At 39.5% G+C, this 20,271-nt stretch overlaps 1 protein-coding gene across 7 annotated transcripts in view; it reads left to right on the forward strand.

The window, feature by feature from the left end:
* pnt (ETS transcription factor pointed) overlaps positions 1-20,271 on the forward strand; it is a 331,267-nt gene that overhangs the window by 226,851 nt on the left and 84,145 nt on the right. For all 7 annotated transcript variants that reach the window (XM_022067402.2, XM_087357922.1, XM_087357923.1 and 4 more), the window contains one exon: positions 10-126. In XM_022067402.2, the coding sequence (XP_021923094.2) occupies positions 10-126 (117 nt within the window). The remainder of the gene's footprint in view (positions 1-9; positions 127-20,271) is intronic.

Here is a 20,271-nt window from a genome sequence, read left to right on the forward strand (position 1 = left end):
TTGTTTCAGATATTCCAACACAAGTGCCACCTCTTACTCCCGGCACCAACAAAAAAATGACGGAGGCGCTGAAGGCGTCCTTCGCCTCTTGGGAGAAAGAACAGTTAAGGCTCAACATTGTCAAAGGTAAGATTGTGATATTAACCGTCCTTACACAATTATTCAGTTCCCCCATGTCGTCACGCAAAAGTTAGAATGGAATACACAAGTATACCTTTTAATAACGACAGGTGTATCCTGTCTTGTACATGGTAGAATATAGTAATGTTTGTTTTACATTAGAGCGGTCTCGAAGTCTTAAAGCACGTTTAATTTTCAATTCTGAATTATTTCGTGAATCTAGTCTCATGTGTTCCTAAAGTCCGCGTCTGCACTCCATGTTAGTGTTTTTGGATTGGGTCGTTACGGTTTGGCTTATGAAACGCGACGGCAAAGCAGTTTATCGATCAGAAATATTATTCACGGCGGTGTTCGCTCCATTCTTACGCATGCTCACTGCTGATACATTGCGTACACCGGAGAAATGTTATTTTTCACGATAGTCCTGTTCCAACCTTCATTAGGATAATATTATCCTTTCGCTTGTTAACATTTTAAGGTTATACAAACTTGACTAATCTCCGCGGTATGTAATAGATCATTTTAATTTTTCTTTTGATTTGGGATGACTCTGGCTTTCTGAAAAGTGTGTTGTCTCGTCCCTTTCTGTTGTTTCTGATCCTTGTCTTTCGAAGATGCTAACGAAAGGGCCTATTGGACGCTAAGAATGATTGTCACATAAACAGGCTTGTATGTAAGAAGTGAAGGCATATTGTGCGTTGAGAAACTGTAGTGGTATTAATTTGAAACACACTGGAATGTGTTGCGCGGCATGGCCTTAAAAACTTTGTGCCTGCAGTATATACTTATCTGCATCACACTTCAGCTAAAGAAGTTGCCGCTTTGCCGCGGCGTATCTGTACGCTTCTGATTGAATTTTCAGTCGAATTTACGCGTACTTTTGTGTGGACTGTATACGGATTTTTCTTCATCCTTCGTACAGATGTAGTAGGAAAATTACTTTATTGTAGACTAGTGTCGTTTTCGCGTTCACAGGTGTGATTTACATTAGTTTTTTTAAAAATAATTCTTGTTTTTGTGTGCTGTATCTTGTATTTCAACACATAATTTGATTGTGTATTGTAAACAATTACTCACGACTGGTATAAGTAGGCCCTTTTTAATGCAGCTGAATAAAATGTATACAGTCTATTATGTAAACATAACTTATCTTGCCTCTTGCACTCCTTATTCAAAGTAATGAGTTCATTTTTGAAGATGGCTGTCTTCTGGATTGTCGCGTCGTGTAGTCTGTTAGAAGTTTACCCAAGTGTCAAAGGTGCGTCATCAAACCGATGACGGACGAATCAAGGACCTCTGAGAAATTTTTAAGTTTTACTAGACTATACGGCGCTACAGCCCAGAAGTCAGCCATCTTCAGTATGGGCCTTCCATCTACGTATCAAAATACCATGAAGTATTACTAACATAGTTAAAATCTAGCGGGATTTGCCTTAAGACACAGGGTAAGCTCAGTAACTTGAAAGCCTAATGGTTTTCTAATTGAGCATGCGAGCTGTTTTTTCTGCCATAAACATTTATTTAACATCGTAAACTTTGCAGCATTTTGTGTTACATGTACTCCTCCCCCAATATTGTCAGGGTGATTAAGTCGAGAAGAATGAGATGGACGGGGCATGTAGCGCGCATGGATGGGGCAAGAGGTGTGCACCGGGTATTGATCGCGAAGCCTGAAAGGGAGTGACCGCTGGGGAGACCTAGACGTAGATGGGAGGATACTCTCAGGCGGGATCTATGGGAGATAGGAGTTGAAGGAGAATGGGTTTTGTTGGCCCAGGACAGGGTCCGGTGGAGGGCTTTGGTTAATTCGGTGATGAACCTTCGGTTTCGGTAAGCCATCTAGTTATGTAGAAGTATTCGTGACAGCAAGAGAGTTGGTACACTGATTTTCAGTGAGCCCGTAGAATATTTCGTACATATGTTTTAAAATAACTGGATTAATAACACGCTTGGCAGGAACTTTTATAAATGCGATAAAGAAGGAAGTGGGGTTGTTGACGTGTCAGTGGGGACTATGGGTCTACCAAGACTGGCAACGCAAGGTACTTTGTTAAGTGACTTCCTGGGGCTGTAGACGGGTAGACTTAAGCACGACGTGGCATTGCGCAGGTACGCGCATGATTCACCAGCTGCCTTACAGCATTCACGATCTTCGTAATGACAACGAAGTACGCTGTCATTTTCAGACAGTTCGACTCTCAAGTCTGTTTCGGACTTCGTGGTGAATAGAGAAATTATGACCATCTTCTTACTCGCCGCAGTGGGAATTTAAAATCTCACGTACTTCACGTTGTTATACAGACCTTCCGTGTTGTGAATAAGAGTTTAGACTGTTTACTAGCTTTCTGCTGACTACTAATGGCGTGTGAAGTAGGCTACGAAGAAGTGCAGTTGTCGTTAACACTTGTTTGGTGGAGAAGACAGGGAAGGAACAAAAATATCATCTTATACCTTGAATATGGAGACGATACGTTTCTCTGAAACATTGGTAACTGTGTATAAGACTATACTACGTCACAGCTTAGAAGTTAGAATCAGAAAAAAGAATTGAGTCGGTTCAGGTGGGCTAAATTTGTAAACTAGAACGAATTTCTACAGATAATTATCTTTCGAGAATCCTTCTGCTTTGGTCTGAGCCCGGCAAGTACAGTGTCTCACTACAGACTCCTGAGTTCGATCCCTGGTATGGGTAACGATAACGTCTGCATCCAACCAGCACTGAGGCCGACCTACGCTCTTCTTATCCAGTGGTTACTGGGGGCAAAGCGCGGCCGAGGCGTGACGCTGACCACTAACCCCATCTAGTGTTGAGGTCAAGAATGAGTAGGAATTCAGTTTGTAGAAAGCCACGCAAAATTATTTGCTGAAAGTGCTACGATTAGCGATACGTGCTTGCGATCACTAACTGTATTAGCACGTTGCTAGCGTCTGTCTGCAAGACGTGTAGCCTTCCAGTTGATGGAGAATGCACATCGCGTGCCTGCCTGCCTAACCCAGCCTCGCAGAAACATATTTTTTAATGTAATCAGTTTCATTAAGTTTATTTGCATAACATAACCAAAACCATGTGCGCACAACACCACTTTATAATATACTGCATGCTGTGCTAATTTCGGATCGGACCGTGTGTGAGGTAATGCCCAGATCAGACCAAGCTCCGTCTTGTGCTGCGCTGAATTTCATCAAAATGTTGGCTATAAGTGACACGTTTTATCTTCAATGTGTTGCAACAGACAACACGCAGTTGTAGACAGAAATGCATGTTTTTGGATAGGAGATTAGAATTATTACAGAATTTTGCGTGTCGAAGGATAGATCTTCCTTCGTCAGGTAAAGAACGAGAAGACATCCACTTTTCTGGATCTGATAGACCAAACTGCTTCCGAGCTATTTGGTCCACAGACAGGAATACCTCGGTCTTCCAAATCTATCAGAATGTCTCTCTCTTATTTTACATGAAGAGAGAGGAAGTTCCATCCTTCGAAATGTCGCGACGTTTTAAGTGATTTTGGACTCTTAAAGATGGTTGATAGGAGTCCAGCACAAAGAAAGTAGTAATGTAATACCATCACCAAAGACATTAAGAGAAGAATAGACCGCGTTTGGCAGATGAATGTAACAGCTTAATTTACGTGTCGGTGTTCCTTGGAAATACGTCGGTTTCGCCGTTCTGCAAAACCGGACGAGTGGACCGGCGCCTGCCAACTGTTGCGTCTCTCCCCTACTTGTTGCTCCCCTTCCTTCATCTAAAGCTTGTTACTGAGTAAGAACCCTCACTACAATAAGCCCCAGAACACACGTCAATTAGCCTCCACTTGACGTGGGGTTGTTATAGGGAGGCACATACAAGGGTGGCTGAAAATACCAGCAGTGAGAGAATGAGTGAACGGCGCAATGTGACGTCGCTGCCAGGAGATAGGGGTTGACTTTACACACCGTATACTTTAAGAACGAGCCACCAATGCTAAATAACGAGATTGGCCACGGCCTTGAGCCAGTTCTATCCATCTCCTGTCCTCACAACCTAGTTCCCTTAACATCCCCTTTAATGATTGATTTTCTCACATCTCCACGTAGGTTTACCAGCTGGCCGCTTTAGAAGAGGTGTTCCTATAAAAATTTCGAATGCAATTGTCTCCCCCGTCCGAGTTTCATATTCATCCATTAACCCTGCAGATGGGGGGCAGTATGTGCCTTTGAAATTTGGGTAAATTTTCAAGTCCTCAGGGCGTTAAAACGCAGAAGACTAACATGGACGCGGTTCTCCGTTTTCAGTAGTATAAAAATGGAATAATTTTGCAAACAAGTCACGAAGTTTCTCGTTCTACATTCTTAATATCCCAAAGTTATCCTTGTTAGTATTTATTTCATGTTAAGGCATTTGTAATTATAACCATCGTTGAACAAGATATAGGAAGAATGCTGTCTTCTGGGTTGTTTTGCTGTGTAGTCTTGTAGATGTTTCCAGGCAGGGACAGCAAGCACCTCTGAAACGTCGACAAATTTCTGTCAGACTATACGGAGGACAGTGATCTTAATACTCATCGCCGTGAGAACCTTAAATATCACCTAGCGTTTTAGAGTTACACTTTGTGTTTCTCTCCAACCATGTGACGGTCCCTACATTAGGCAGCCGTTTGGTTTTGTGAGCATTTAACTATTTCTTCCGGTATGGTGGTGTGTTCTGTGAGAAGAAGAACATAAATTATAAGCCAGGCATGGCCAATTATTTTTACCCGGGGGGCCAGATGGGATTATTTAGAAATGGCCTCGGCTGGAGGACCTGGCAAGATAAATTTCGTACTTCAAGTACTGTTAAGCACAACTATTCGTTATGATTGATCATAATGTGTGGAATATAATATTACATAAAATGGTAGGATTTTAGGTTTTCGCGGCGGTGAGTCTGAAGATCGCTGTATTCTGGGCTTTTGCGTCGTGTAGTCTGGTAGAAAGATCTCTGAAACGTCGGTAAACTACCAGACTACACGACGCAATAACCCAGAAGACGACCATCTTCTTCCTACATAAAATAGCTTTATTAGAAATTAATATAGTCATGCTATCGTGAACTCTTGAGTGGGCCCTTTAGGATTTAAACAAGGGTTATGCAGTGATCCCCTTTTGACATTATTGTATCCATTTACAGCGGTAAAATACGGTATCAGATACCTGTCGCAGATCATTCGATGTGAAGATGTTTTCAGGTATGACCGATTTTCGAGACATTTGATTTTTTACTTTCAGTGCGATTTGCAAAGATGTTGCTGCAATAAATTGTGTTATTTCAACACAATTAAGAGTCATTCTCGTTAATTTTGACGGGTCATACTATGCTAATTCATAATAAGATCAGTATTCTTAATTATTTCCGAGGCGAAACGCACTACGATGAAAAGTCATTATGTGTGAACTCAGATCATAATGATAAATGAACCGAACATAGAATACCTATTGCGAGGTCTGTTGATTAACATTTTATAACTTCGATCGCAAGCAAAGTTCATCACCCCTGAGTTACATTGTAATCTTTGCCGCTGGACCATGTCTAGAGGGCTCCACCCTGTATTGGGAGTTGCACGGGAGGAACGGACAACATCCTCCCAATAGAGTGATGATGTGATAACGCTAACATGTCTAGCATCCGCTGGTCTGTAGGTAGGTCTAATGGCACGGCTTTGTTGTTGGGATGAGAGCAGAACTGTTTACGTGATTATTGTAAAGGTATGTAAACTCTGTTCCTGGAGTTGGGTACACAAAAAGTTCTTGCGCGCCGGTGTTCCTATAGTATCTTTCGATAGATTAAAGCGGCCGGAGCTATTCATTTCAGTCCAGTGCCAGAGTTAATATTGTGTGGACTTTTACATCCACACAGCGACATAATAATCTTTTATTGCTTTTCGCCTAATTTTGTTTTCAAGGAAAGTTGTGTCTGAATGTTTGCTTCGCGTATAGTTTGTGGAGTGAGCTTAAAGACTCGCTTAGTTTTGTTGACTTGAATGAGGTTTTAGGTGAAGTATATGTTTTAAATTATTTACTGCAATGAATAAAAATACTTTTTTACTAGTGCTAATAACATTTTCTAGCAAGCACACCAAATTGTTCTACATGTTTCATTTGGCATTAACGAGTAATCTAATTTTATACAACATTAAACTAATTTGACTTATACGATTTAGCTCTTGAGGATTCAGTATGATACGATGTTTCGGGAGTTGGTGATTGTCATCGTGACAGATATGTATTACTTATAGTAATATAATAATAGTATAATTTTGTCTATTATTGTTGTATTTGGTTGTTATGCTGACAATTATTTATGTCAATTATTTTTAACATTTATAGCGATGGTTGTATACCCTGGTCTTCTTGAATAGTGTACAATGACAACCAGTCAACTTAAGCTGAGAGCAGAGTCACCCGAAACATTGTGTATTTGCCATTATAGGCTTACCTCAGATAATGGATATGTTCAACAAAGCTAGTATTGGTATGTGTACTCCATGTTGGAGGACACCTGTCCGCTCTTGTTGGGAACTTCAGGAGGATTGATTTACAAAGATGCACTCCACTAATTAAAGTTAGTGACGTGAATTCAAGTAAACGTAGTCCTGCTTACATCGTGTACTGTGGAATTTGTCACAAGTGGCTTTCCGTTTGCAGACTGTTGTTAAGATTTGTAGAGGAATTTCTAGTAAAAGTTAATTTTTGGTAACAATTTATGTGTATTGTGTGATAGCTTCTGGGTCTGATGCGGTTAAATTACGACAGACAATTCCCGTGAACAAACACGAACAAAGATTTTGAGTACTGTCATTCGGTTATTAAAGATAACTGTACTTTGACTGCAGACCTTGAGTTAGCTAATGAGATGCGTCTGGGTAATCGGCCATGTTATTACACTTCCTAAGTACACTTACCTGTTTGTGCATCGGGATGTTGGCTCTTTGGTTAACAGTTTCGATTCCGTTCAGAAAAATGTTAATATGCTGTGATGCAGTTTTCAAATTTTTCCCTCATGCATTCCGTTTGTTCTAGAAGTCACAAAACCAGACGTTGTATACGTCGGTTATTAATGCAGTTTGCTCTTGTCATGACATTGACTGTTTATTATTGAACATTATTTTCGAACAGAGTCACTGGTATGAAGCAGTTAAATAGGTAGTTCAGGTACGTACTTTCTGTACACATAAAATATCTACTTGTGTGAGACCACTCTGTTGCCTGATACTGAAGCTGCGAGTATCCTTTGTCTACCTTGTCAGCTTTTTTGATTTGTAATGTCGCTGTAATTCACACAACCCTTCGTGTCTTATTAGTTGTGTGTCTGACCACTGGCTGAACAACCATTTGGTCGCGTGTCAGGTGTCTGTCCGTCTGTACTCACTGAATCTTAATTAAACGAGCGGGCCACCCACATGCATGGCGCAGCGTGCATTAGTCGCATAGCATTTCCGTTGTTACTGGAAAGAGAAAACGCCAGTAAAATTTTTTATATTAAAATCATTGGTTTTTGTCTTTTTTATTACGAGAACAAACAGATGAAGATCATAATTCTATTTGGCAAAGTCATGAGTTTAGACTCTTCGAAAGGTTGATGTTTATACGGGAGTCTTTTGAAAAATGACTGATTGTCAAGAACTTAATTCAATAAAAATGGCTGAATACAGGATCGATGGACTATGGTCTGAGTAGCGCCTGAATATTATTATTAGTATTATAAAATATATTATAATATATATTTATTAGTGTTTTCCTGGCATGGGCTCTTTACTGTTGACAAACACTGCGATAAAGGCCTTGAATTATCTGTCTACGTAACAGATAAGTGTTGTTGGTGATAATTTTTTTAAAAAATTACTATTCCCAGTTTTAACTTCTTAAGAGACAAGATAACCCTACTGCGGTGTCCATGAACTGTTCGAGTGTTTGGTAGCAGGCGACCTAAGCGAATTGTCATCGCGTCGCAAGATGTGTCTACGATGTTTGAAGGTACAGTAGAAATTCTTCTGCTGGAGTACACAGCGCAACAACCCAGAAGACTGCCATCTTCAAGTAGAGTCCAGATTATCCGAGATCTCGTTTTATCCTACGTACTGTGAGGGATTGAATTCTGTCGATACAGAACTTGCTTACGTCAAAGGGAGGCTATCACTTCAGACGTGTTACTTTTCAGGCTGGCGTGATCTTGACGGAAAGTCAAAAGCAAACACCCATTACTAATACCTTAGAAAGTTTTAGATTTTATACAAATTTACATTATATTCAAGACTGTGTTTGTTGTTCGTAGTGTAATAATATCGTAAATTGAGTTTAAAATGGTTCATATTTATCCACTGTTTTCATTAGTCTCCCGTGTTATCCATAATTTTCGATTATCCAACCCTTCTTGTCCGTGACTGTGTCTTAGACCGGGGGTTCTCAACCTTTTTCGCTGTCGTACCACTAATTCTAATTTAACACATTAAATGTACCACTAACCAAATGCGTTCAGGTAAAACTTATTTATGTTAATATTATCTTTTGATTTTCTCTCTTAGTTCGCATACCACCAGTGGTACGCGTGCCATAGGTTGAGAAACTCTATCTTAGACGATGCGGCCATTGACATATTTGAACCATTTCGTTGCAGCAGAAATACGCGCTTGTGTTAGTGAACTTTGAAAAATGGAAGCAGTTTTTTATGTCGTAAATATTTTATTAAATATCCATGCTTTAATATTTTTACCTCAAATTATAATTGGTTATTATGATCATATTGTAAATAGGAGACAGAGTGAGTGTTTATATGTTTACGGCATAGGTTTATTGAACTCAGTTGTGTGTAAATTGAGACAAATTTGTTTTGTGTGATAAATTGATTTGAGGTTTTCACGACTGTGACATGTTAAATATTATTATTCTGCGTTTTGTCGCCGTGTGAACTCGTAGGTAAATGCAAGCGTTTCGGAGAAACATACTGTATCCATTTTCACTGCGTCAAAATCGTCGTGATAGTAACGTTATTTGTTCTTGTGTATGTTTTTCGCTCATTACATCGACGTCTTTGAACTACAGTTACCAAAGCAGGTACTGAACTAAAGCTTCTTACACTAATGCATTACTATCATTAGGCCCGACACAAACTGCCATAGCATTAGCCAGGTTCCAAGAAGTAGCTCGTCACACTGGGGAAGTACCAGTTCACCTGCAATTGTGATAATTAAACATTAGACTTGAACTGACAATGTTCTGTTGCGGTTCTGGGAATTGTAAAATGTCGTCTTGTCATCTGTTTAAGAATAATCTGAAGCTATATTTGAAACTCACAGCATACATCTTATAATCTTTTACGATAGCTGTGCTCTGTAATTTATTTGCGTATGACAGCTGGCTTGTATAAATAAATTATTCTGCCCTGTGTTTCTGAGACGTGATTCCATCTAACGGTACCGCCAGCGTGCGACAGAGAAACACAAATAAGACAAAAGATTTGTGCAACATTATGACGTATCCAAGACAACGATAGCACTGATAATGTTCATGAAGATTTTGCCGTGTTTTTTATTATTTTATTGTGTTTTATCTAGATGATAAATTTAATATATTGCGACATTTCATCAGAAAGGTACGCCATCTGAAGAAGTCTAAGTAGCGCGGATGAACCCGTTGATCACTGCTTCACAATTGAAATACGTGTATTCACTGGGTGACTCCAGTGAAGTGTCAGGTCTGTAATAATACTCGTGTGGATTTCGTACAATGAGTGGCGACGTATTGGAATCATGATAAATTAGCTACACGTATTTGAAGACGAAATGCTAAATGTAAGATTTGAGGTTTTCACAGCGGTGAGTATGAAGATTTCTGTCTTCTAAATGCTAAATGTTTAAACTTAATAGCCCATTGAAGTAGGCCTCAGTGGGACGTATTGGAAATAAAATACAGTGACTTTATGGCAGTTAGGATAAATAAAATAAAAACTTGTAATTCAGCAAACATGTAGATTTAATGGTAAAAAGCCGGAACCAGAATTTTAGTGGAGAAACTTTTTAGAAACGGGGAAATTTTATAGGCTTACAGAGACGGAGATGGGAGGTTAGGTTAGTTTTGGTTAGGTTATAGTGTAAAAAAAGAGATGTTCAGAATCTACAAGTGTCTCAGGAACCCTCATGTCGGCGGTTGAGAATCTTGTGGTTTAGGATTGTGATAGGCTTTAATCTTACCGGTGCTAATCTTTGGATTATAATATCATACAGTTAACTCGTTCTTCAAATTTAACAAATTAGGCTTATGGATCTGTTAAGTTTTAGATTTAGTTTCGAAAATATAAATCGTTAGACATTTGATACTGCTTCTAGGACGTGGGCGACAATAGAGAAAACTGAGGATAAAATATCCGTGATTTTGAGGGATTGCAGCCGACGATCCAAATGTTCGAACGGTCCATGACAGCGGAGATGAAAACGCAGTGTTAGAGGCTCCTCTAGAATTAAGAAATTAAAGAATGAAGATATCAAAAACTTAACTGGATATTTTTTCCCTCTCTGGGAAATAATTGTAGGATAACTAACTTGATGGTTTGAGGAACCCGAAAGTTCATTACCAAATTAACCAAAGTCCTCCTTCGGTCCCTGTCCTGTGCCAGCAAAATCCAATCGCCAGTAATTGAACGCTGTGGAACGAAATGGAAGAACATTTATAAAAAATGGAATAATCTCGCAGTTTAAACAATGACTGTTGAGGAAGAAGAGGTATAGGACGACCCAAAAGATGGAGGAAGTCTTGAAAGATACGAAGCAGGAACATCTTAAACCAGTGGTATTCAACCTGGGGTACGCGAAGACATCTTAGGGGGTACGTGAAATTTTTTTTTTTAAAAAAATTATTTTATGATAAACACTGAATAATCAGTAATGTAATTAATTTAATTTATTTTAGATGTAGATTATATACTATGTATAACTTGAATTATACACCAACAACTTTGGGGGTACAAAGTTGAAGAGAAATTATATCTGGGGGTACGCGAACAAAAAAGGTTGAATACCAATGGGTTAAACCATACACTGGAGAAGATTAAGAAGAGTGCAACTGGGAGTTAGTTAGAAACTCCACAGCCTTTCAATGAGCGTACTCAGTTACCGGGTAAATTTTATCATAAATTGCGAAACATCCGGTGGCATGATGACACTGTATGAATGCAGGGTTGATTGTTGTCGTGTCATAGGAACTGCTGCATTGTTGCCGAGTGGCGCCGACATTTGTATGTGAGCTGCATAACCGTCAGGATTAGCAGCTAAATAAGCTAATTTTGTTCCGTTTTTCTCTGTATTGTTGTGGCGTGCAACGTGAAGTATCAGTAGTCATGTGTGGATGAAGGGAAGGTGGTAGGTCCATGTATTATTCATTGTCGGATTTGCAGAACACTGTCAGCAACTTTGCACCTTTATAAGGGAGTCTGATGACGTAGAACTAAGGTTGTTTGTTCCAAATGAAACGGTTCAAAGTCTGTTTGGAAACGTCGATAATAGCTCAACTGGTTATGGTAATTACCCGTTGTAAGAATCGAACCCCGGTCATCTGTCGCAAAGCCAGTCACTGTCTTCACAGCTGAATTTCTTTTTGTAATGGTAGATATGTAAAGATAAAAAATACTGTGTGCAGTTTATGCGTTATTCTTCAGTGTAAAAGGAAAATAACGCAGCAAACGAACAATATTTTCCTAGCAATGATTTTCTGATGACAGTTGGCAGTTTGTTGTGATTACTCATGTTCACGTTTTCAGAGTCTGCGACTGTTCAAGAAATTCTTTGCTGCTATGAAACTTCAGTGTACTCACTGTTCCACAAACATTTGCCCATGCCATCTCAGCAGACTTCATTTATTAACCTAACGATATTGCACGTACATTAAATTTTATCGTCATGTAATTTTTACATTTCCTGTTTTCTTCTCTGATCTTCCAACTCTTCATTTGAAATACTGAAATTTACGGTAGCTCTAGGCTCTATTCTCAATTAATAAGACAATATATCCATCCCAGTATCCGATCTAGTCGATCATTTTTAGTCACTGAGATCTTTAGCCTTGCCCCATTTTACCTCAGGCGAAGTTCTTTCTGAGGTAGGCCATGTTCCTGCAGGCATAGGCTTACTGTGTCAGGCAGATTAACGTTCCAAGACGTGGCGTCGGTCACGTTTGTTTAAAATTCATTGAAGATGCAAGCACCCGTACGTTCCATTGCATCTCCCCATCACTCAGTGAAATGGCTTCTATTCCACGAAATAGCCAATTCTATTTGCAAGAAATCTGTATAGGCCGTGAATCTGAATGCTGATTGGCGATTAGGATGCACCTCTTGGAACGCCGAACGAGTCGTAAAATTTATTTTATTATTCTTTCTCAGCTACATGAATTTGTCACGTGGGAATTTGGTAGTGCGGGGCAGCGTTTTGTATTCTCCTCGTGGTTTGGTTGTCTCTCATCTCGGAGTGTTTACAGTACAGCTTTGATCCTGGCCTGGTCTTTCATTCTAGACCTTAGTGAAGTCTTTGGGCAATCTCCTATAAGTAGGGGGCCCCTAAAAGGGCCGGAGTCTCCTGGTTGTAGTCGGTGTTGAAGCCATCATCCTGTTTCTCTTATCACCGGGGGACCGTGAGGTCGGCGAAAATCTGTTAAAAGTCTTTGCAAGTTTCAGTGAAAGAGTCCGCGAATTATAATAAAGTTTTAATTTTCAGACTTGTTACTTCCGGTTACTGGAATGCTTCCAGGCTTTTTTTCTATTTATCGTCATATGTAGAAGGCTCTGGGAATGACTTTGTGTTCTGACAAATGAATAGGCTACACTGGGTTAAGCGACCTCATCGTGAAGTAGGACCTTCTTCATTTACAGCCGAGATTAATGTGTGGTGCATTATTTACACCTTTTCTATTGTCTACCTTCATGGCGTGGTGGTAAAATGAAGGATAAATTGACCACAGAAGAAATGGATACCGAATATATTGCATGGGCTGTGTTAGTAGTAGGTTCTGTTAGAAAGCTACAAAATTAACCTGTACTTAAACACAAAACCAAAGTGGACTATATTCAGTTATTTCAGAAGGGAAACGAGAAGAATCACTATAACATTAAAATTGCATTTAGCATCAATAATACAATACAATACAAAATAACTTGCGGACAGGAAACTAGAAGAACTTCACACAGCCAGAATTCTTTGCAATGGCCAACATTGAACTATAACATCGTAAGCGTAAACTGTCCGGTTCCAAATAGTATTTCTTAGTACCTAAATTTTATTTAACAGATTCAGTATCTTAAACGTACATGATAATAGTGGAATACATTTACTTTCTATTCTGTTTTTAATTTCAGATTACGACCATAATGCGCATCCAATGAAAGAATAAACGTCGTAATATGAAACTCTTTTAGAGGAATCTTAAAGCCCTTTATTATTACAGAATAATGAACGCAAAAGAAGAGCACATAACCATAATTAATAATCAGAATTGAGGTCAGTTTGCATACGGATAAGAAAATGTATAAAGCCTAGGTCACATATTTTCAAAGAAATACATAGAAATGGCCTATTAGCAGATTCGAAACAATAATTTTGAATATAATTCTCATCATATTTCGGTATTTGGCATTTATGTAAATTATAAGTCACATAAGAGGCACACTTCTCAGTATATATATATATAAGTGTTACCTTTAATAAGGTCTGACGATGGCATGAAATATATGTCGAAGCATGTGACCTTCGACATTGATGTTTTATATTTATAATAAAGCAAATTATATTTGCTGTAAAAAGACAATCATGCCGCATACTCCGTAGTTATATGCCGCGAATTGCGTAAAGCTATAAATGCAGCAGACAGTCTGTGATGACGTAACCAGACAATTAACTTGAGAGAGTGATCTTGAAAGTGACGTGTTATTTGTATGGCATGAAATTAGAGAATCCTCGGTTCCACTTTCCACTAATTACGTTACTTTAGGTTACATTACAGTTGTACATAATTACGTAATAACTGAGATCAAATGTCAGTGCAAAAACTAAATATGTCATCGCTATATTTAAAATGACTTCTTTGTCAAGGTAGAGGGAAAAATAATTATTTCTTTCTCATTCTAAAAAATATTTCACACGACACATTTCATTAGCTCTTGCGCGGAATTAACGTATTCCAAGTAAGGCGTATTTTGTAGGATTTGAGGTTCTCACGGCGGCGTGTGTGAAGATGACTGACATCTGGGTTGTAGCGCCGTGTAATCTGGTAGAACTTTACAGACGTTTCGGAATGTTTTTGCTGCAGCAAGCACCTCTGAAGACTCAGCAAACTTCACGCCAGTTTCGCAGACGTTGCGAAGGATTTAACTTTTCCGGGTAGAGTCTGTGGCACGTGCAAGTAAGTCTGTTATAATATGTGCACATTTTAATAAAATGTGTATTTGAGGATTGTTCGAATCCCACTCAAGCCATGGATGTTTGTGCTGTCCTGTGTACAGGTAGAGGCCTTGCGACGGGCCGATCCCTCGTCCAAGGAGTCCTACCAAAATGTCTATAGATCGAACCAACGAAAAGTTGGGACCCGCAGTGCTCAGGTACTTGAAGAACGGGTCTATCCCAGTGTATCCCAGTATTTGAGAATTTGTCATTTCTGTAATTAAACGAAACTGGCTACCGTTTTTAAATGGTTGAAAGAGGGGTTTCTTGGCTCTTAGGTACTAGGGGAAAACTATTCTTGACCCGACAGATGAAACAAGTTGGACCATCCTGAGGTGGAGCATGGGTTCATCTTTCTAATATCAGATTGCTGCAAGTTCGTCTCTGTCTCTTTGAAGGCCCCAATTGGAACGCGGAGTGCAAAGTCGTACAGGAACTTCATTCATCACACCTGTTTCTCGTTTCTGAACAAGCAGAGATCTCCCAGTCAGATCAACGAATAAAGAGACGTTAAACTGGTGTGACAATAAGAAAAGTCACGTGACTGGTGTGTTGACATAATTCATTCAGTTTCTGTGTGTGTTCTCGTCTTAGCTTTCAGTGTATACACACTCATATGAGTGTTTGGGCTGTGTAAACAGCTTTTTGTGACCGCCGCCAAGTGTACACACCGATTATTGTTCGGAACCATTTTTGTCCCCCACCCTACCCCTTCGCCACTCTTTACCCTGTTTACATTTGCCTGCCGTTCTCTTTCCCCACATCACAGAGGTCGCGTCGAGCACTTGACTCACACTTCCTAATAAAAAGTCCACTTCAGCCATAACAGGTTGTAAAAAGATTCGTTTATGGACATAATGAACAATGTTGCATATTGCCAGTTAAATCCGTCTCATATATGTCGAAAACTGAACTTCATTTGAAACTTGAGAACGACGCTTTTAAGCAGCACAGAATATAGGCAACTTACAGCATCGAAGGAGACTTAGATGTTGAGATATTTAGAAAATACGGGAAATTTGCGTATTTTGAGAAGGAAGTGTAAGTGTCAGTATATGATGTTTAATGTTTTGTCTGTTAAATGAAACAGGTTTTAACTCATTTCATAAACGACGGAATCTTTAAGAATTAGGCCCACTTTCAAGTAGGTTCTTCGCCTGTCCTTTTAGCGCTGTTGGTAACGCTGGCGAGGGAGGTTTAATTCAGAAAATAAATAATTCCAGTTGTTTCATTGGTATGATCTGGCGATATATTCTGACTTTATATTTTTTAGCCTATACACTATATATAGCTCAGATTGTTAATTGTGTCCACAGTTAGCTCTAAATAAGTCCAGTAGATTAAAAACTAGGCTAATTGTGCATTTTTTTTGGCATTTGAGATATTTTTTTAGATGTTATCAGACTCTGGTAATTAGAAACGCAAAGCTTGCGTTTTAGGAAATGTGGTAAACGCTATTAAGATGTCAAGGAAAGTTTTGCTGAAACTGCACTTATTTCATAACAACTTCGAAGGCAAGGCACCATCTTCATTCCGCCTTTATGGTTCGTAGAATCGCGGAGGTCGTGAGGCTGAACGTGTGACGTCACAATAAAATATGGTCGTCTCCTTTGTGGCGTAATATCATTGCGGGTGAGATAATTCTTCCATTTCTTACTGTAACGGTAAATTCCGAACACGTGAAAGAGACCTTTGTTGTTAACAATAGCATCCACCCACACAAAACGCTGATGTCACCCCGAATGACTGACGTTGGTTTCTTAAGATGATGTTACGTAGTACAGGACGAATTAATTGCTACTGAATGGCCTACTATATCGAAACGAATGAACGACCTTAATTGCAAACACGTTAGCTGCTTCCTTAAAATTTTCCCCATTGCATTAATTTCAAAAACGGTATGCACGCAAGCTAAGTATATGGTGGTCACACGTATGTGTATGAGTGATATTTTTATTGTAAATAATAGAAATGATTGATTCTTGTAAATAATAATTATAATTTGTCACATTTTTAGGCGAGGGATCTGTTATATATAAAAAATGTACGCTTCTGTCAATCTTGAGAAGTTGTACTGCGCCATTTTAATTTTTACGAACGTTATACAGACAGAACATTTGTCCCTACAAACAAACTGTAACCGTAAGACTTGAGGTTCTCACAGCGGTGAGTATGAAGATTTCTGTCTTCTGGGTTGTTGCGCTGTGTAGTCTGGTCGATGTTAACCAGCGTTTCAGAGGTCATACTGCCTCCGCCATCAGAGTATGAAGATTTCGGTCTTCTGGGTTGTTGCGCTGTGTAGTCTGGTCGATGTTAACCAACGTTTCAGAGGTCATCTTCAAACTGTAACCGACTGATTCTCATCAAATTTTGCAAAAAGAATACTTTTAACGTTTCACTATATATTTAAAGTAAGGTCTTTAAGCATTTTAATCTTATCTGCACATTGGAAAACACTGTCAATATCCTAACTATACGAGCGGCTGGACCATTTTGGTTCGAATCCAGACTGACTTGTTTTCTAAGGGGTGAAGGTAACCATCCTCGAAAATCGTCGAGGTTAAGAATGTATGACATGATCCTTAGTTAAATACCAGGGACAACTTCGATTTATTTTGTGGTCGTATGAAGGTTCTGTACGTGGATGTGGGGTCTCCTCACAGTGTCACGTAACTTATTGTAATTTAGCGTTACGTAATTTTTAATTGTTAAAGTTTGATTTGAGCCCATCTGAATCAGGGGTGTAGTAGTTCGATGTCTCAAAATTGAAGTTCCCCCGATAAGTTCCATTGTATAGTCTACTTCGGATAACAGACTTTGTCGAAATGCGTTGAGGAGTTTGGAAATTGTAACTGTGTTTGTATTTTCTGTTTTGAAGCCGTACGTTTTGTAGAAGACAAAAGCTGCAAATTTCTGTGTGTTGGTTTACGTTGGTTATTCCCCCAAAGAGTGAACCTCAGAATTCGCTTGTGGATTCAAGAAGTTCCAAGCGTCCGACTACAGGCTTTTAATAGAGCTGTCATGACGATGAGCGATGTTGCAAGTGGTTCTCCCACACGATTGTGTTCCAAGCAGCACTTTGCGGAGGACGTCTTCAAAATAGCACGCTACCAGTTAATGAGACAGGCCACTCCGATTCGTATTAGGAGTACCTAATGTGAATCGCAATAACGTGCTAGGTATCTGCTAATTCCTGCCAACTGTCTCTGCTGTTGAACGGCACATTTGTTCTTAAGTCTCTAGTCTGTTATGCCCTGCAGTTTAGCTGAATAGCACAGCCGAAGTGTGTGGCTTGTATTAGACATTTAGACATTTCTAATTCTAGCAGGTGAACCAACTGTTCAGTCTTGTCGTGGTTTTCCTCATTCAATCCAGAAGAATCCAACCAGTTTGGATATCTAGATGTTCTGATTAAGGTTATTTGTAGTTTTTCTCGGTATCTCTAGGATAACGTAAGATAGATCAGGACCACCTCCTTTTAAATCCGTACCTCCTTGTCATTTTTAATAATTTTCGTGTCTTGTTCGAACTATATGTTATTAAAGTAGGCCGTATCATTAAATACGCTAAGAATGGGCCGATAAATCCAGAAGAAATTGGGGATAAAATAGATAACCATTGCCTGCCCATATCCTGTTGAAGTGTTTATCCATTAGGATATTTAGGAATTAAGTTCTGGTATGAGGGTTGTTTTGAAAACTCGGGAGACAGGCTTTCCATTACGAAGTCAGAAATTAACTTTGTTGTCGACATTGGCCATTTCATCGACAAATACCACTTCTCTAAAGTAAACTGTGTCGTAAATTATTTTGTTTATGTTATCACAGACATTGAGGCCTAAGGATTTGGTGCCCGTGGGCCTAAATCTGGCCTGTAGTATACCAAAAGCATTTCGTAACTTCATAATAAGGATAGATAGCGTGATGTTGCATTGAACAGATCGCGGTAACTGTCCGTGTCTGACATTGTAACTTATTGTACTGTCAGCTCTAGTACGCAGGAGAATGCCATAAATAAATTAAACAAAGAAATGAATGCAACTTGAGAAACTGTCCCACGCTCATACCATGAATATTTAGTAGGTCTGTCTGCAATGCTTTGGGCAGTATAGGCGAAAGCTAATAATGGCGTTTCATTCTACTTGTGACGCAGCAAAGTCATTATCCGCGTACTGCAACTTAAATAATACTCGGCATTGTGCGGCTGGACCATGATTGGATGCGTTTTGTGAAGCGTCCAATTAAAAGCAAGGCCTCCCCTTCACACAATGCTGATTGGCTAGGTGATCCTATTGTAACCCAACCTCATTCAACGCTTTCGATTAATTATCGTCAGGGGTGTGCGTCACTTGGAGGTTGCGTTGTTGTTTAACATCTAATAGTGTCGAGCGCTGAATCTTTTTCCACAAAGACTGAATGCTTTGAAGTTACAATGATCTTCAATCTATTCCTAGGTCTCCCTATAATCACACTCCTAAAATAATAGTGCCAATACTGCAGATAAACATATCTAGTGGCTGTTTGGATGCTTTTAAAATAATGTAATACTATAGTCCTACTCGTTTCTGTTTGGTGTAAGATTCTAGATCCTTATAGGCTTGCACAAAGCAGAAAAACCTCGAACTGCTCCAACGTAACTTTCTTCGAGTATGATACGTAGGCGATACGTCGATTTTATCTGGGATAACATGTGTACATACCTATACCATACAAGATGTTCATTTTTCTTTTATTCTGAGTAGGATTTGAGGTTATCACTGCGATGAGTCCAAAAATGGCCGTCTTCTAGCTTTTAGCGCCGTGTAAACTGATTGAAGTTTACCAACGTTTCAGAGGTCCTTGCTGCCTTCGTCATCAGGCTTTCTTAAACGACGGTAAACTTCTATCAGTTCCACCCTGTCTTTGTGTGGTCTTCAGTATAAAATATTATTTTCTATGTCTATCCCCTACTTCGCACTCTGTCGTGTCTAACAGCTCAGCCTTGGTGACAAAGACGTTTCGTGGTTTTCCCAAGTCTGTGTCAGGTACTTTAAAATACTCCGTTTCTCCTTCTTCTCGCATCCCTTTTAAACGGTCGTTCGTAAATATTTGTCACGTTCGGAACCTCATAAAGCGAGCATTTGGTACAGTGTCTTTAAATAGGCCAAGAAATACAACCATGTTACTGCTAAAATGGCATAATTCGAACCGCAAAGTCACTGTCTTCTTTAAAAATGTATTGAGTATCTTAATGTTACTCATGTTGTCGAATTAGCTGCGTTGTCATGTGACATGTCGTTTCTTGCGGAAAGTTGTGAAACTGGCCAACCATATTTCATACAGAAGTAACAGCTGTTATCTTTGAGAATTGACACGTTATAAGAATGGAAGTACAGTGTACATTCTGAGAATATTTGGAAACCGAAGTGTGCTGTGACATTCTCTCCGGATACAGTTGAGCGGGTTATTGCTACACGGCTGTGATTATCACACGCACATGATAGAGCACCATCGCGCATCTTATGACGTTACGTTGCTGGAGGCGTATCTGCTGGGCATTTAAAACGCATTAAATGAAAGGCGACGTTGATCTTTTGCGGTCGCCCGGATGATGGAGGTAGTAAGAATCTCTGAAACGTCGGCAGACTCCCACCAGACCGCACGGCGCAACAACCCAGAATACAGCCATCTTCATACTTACCGGGTTAAGAACCTAAAATCTCAATTTATTATTC

Source organism: Zootermopsis nevadensis, unplaced genomic scaffold, assembly GCF_977971745.1.
Source record: "Zootermopsis nevadensis isolate Lab colony 2312 unplaced genomic scaffold, Znev_1.0 Znev_ptg000029l, whole genome shotgun sequence".
In the NCBI taxonomy this organism is placed as follows: Eukaryota; Metazoa; Arthropoda; class Insecta; order Blattodea; family Termopsidae; genus Zootermopsis; species Zootermopsis nevadensis.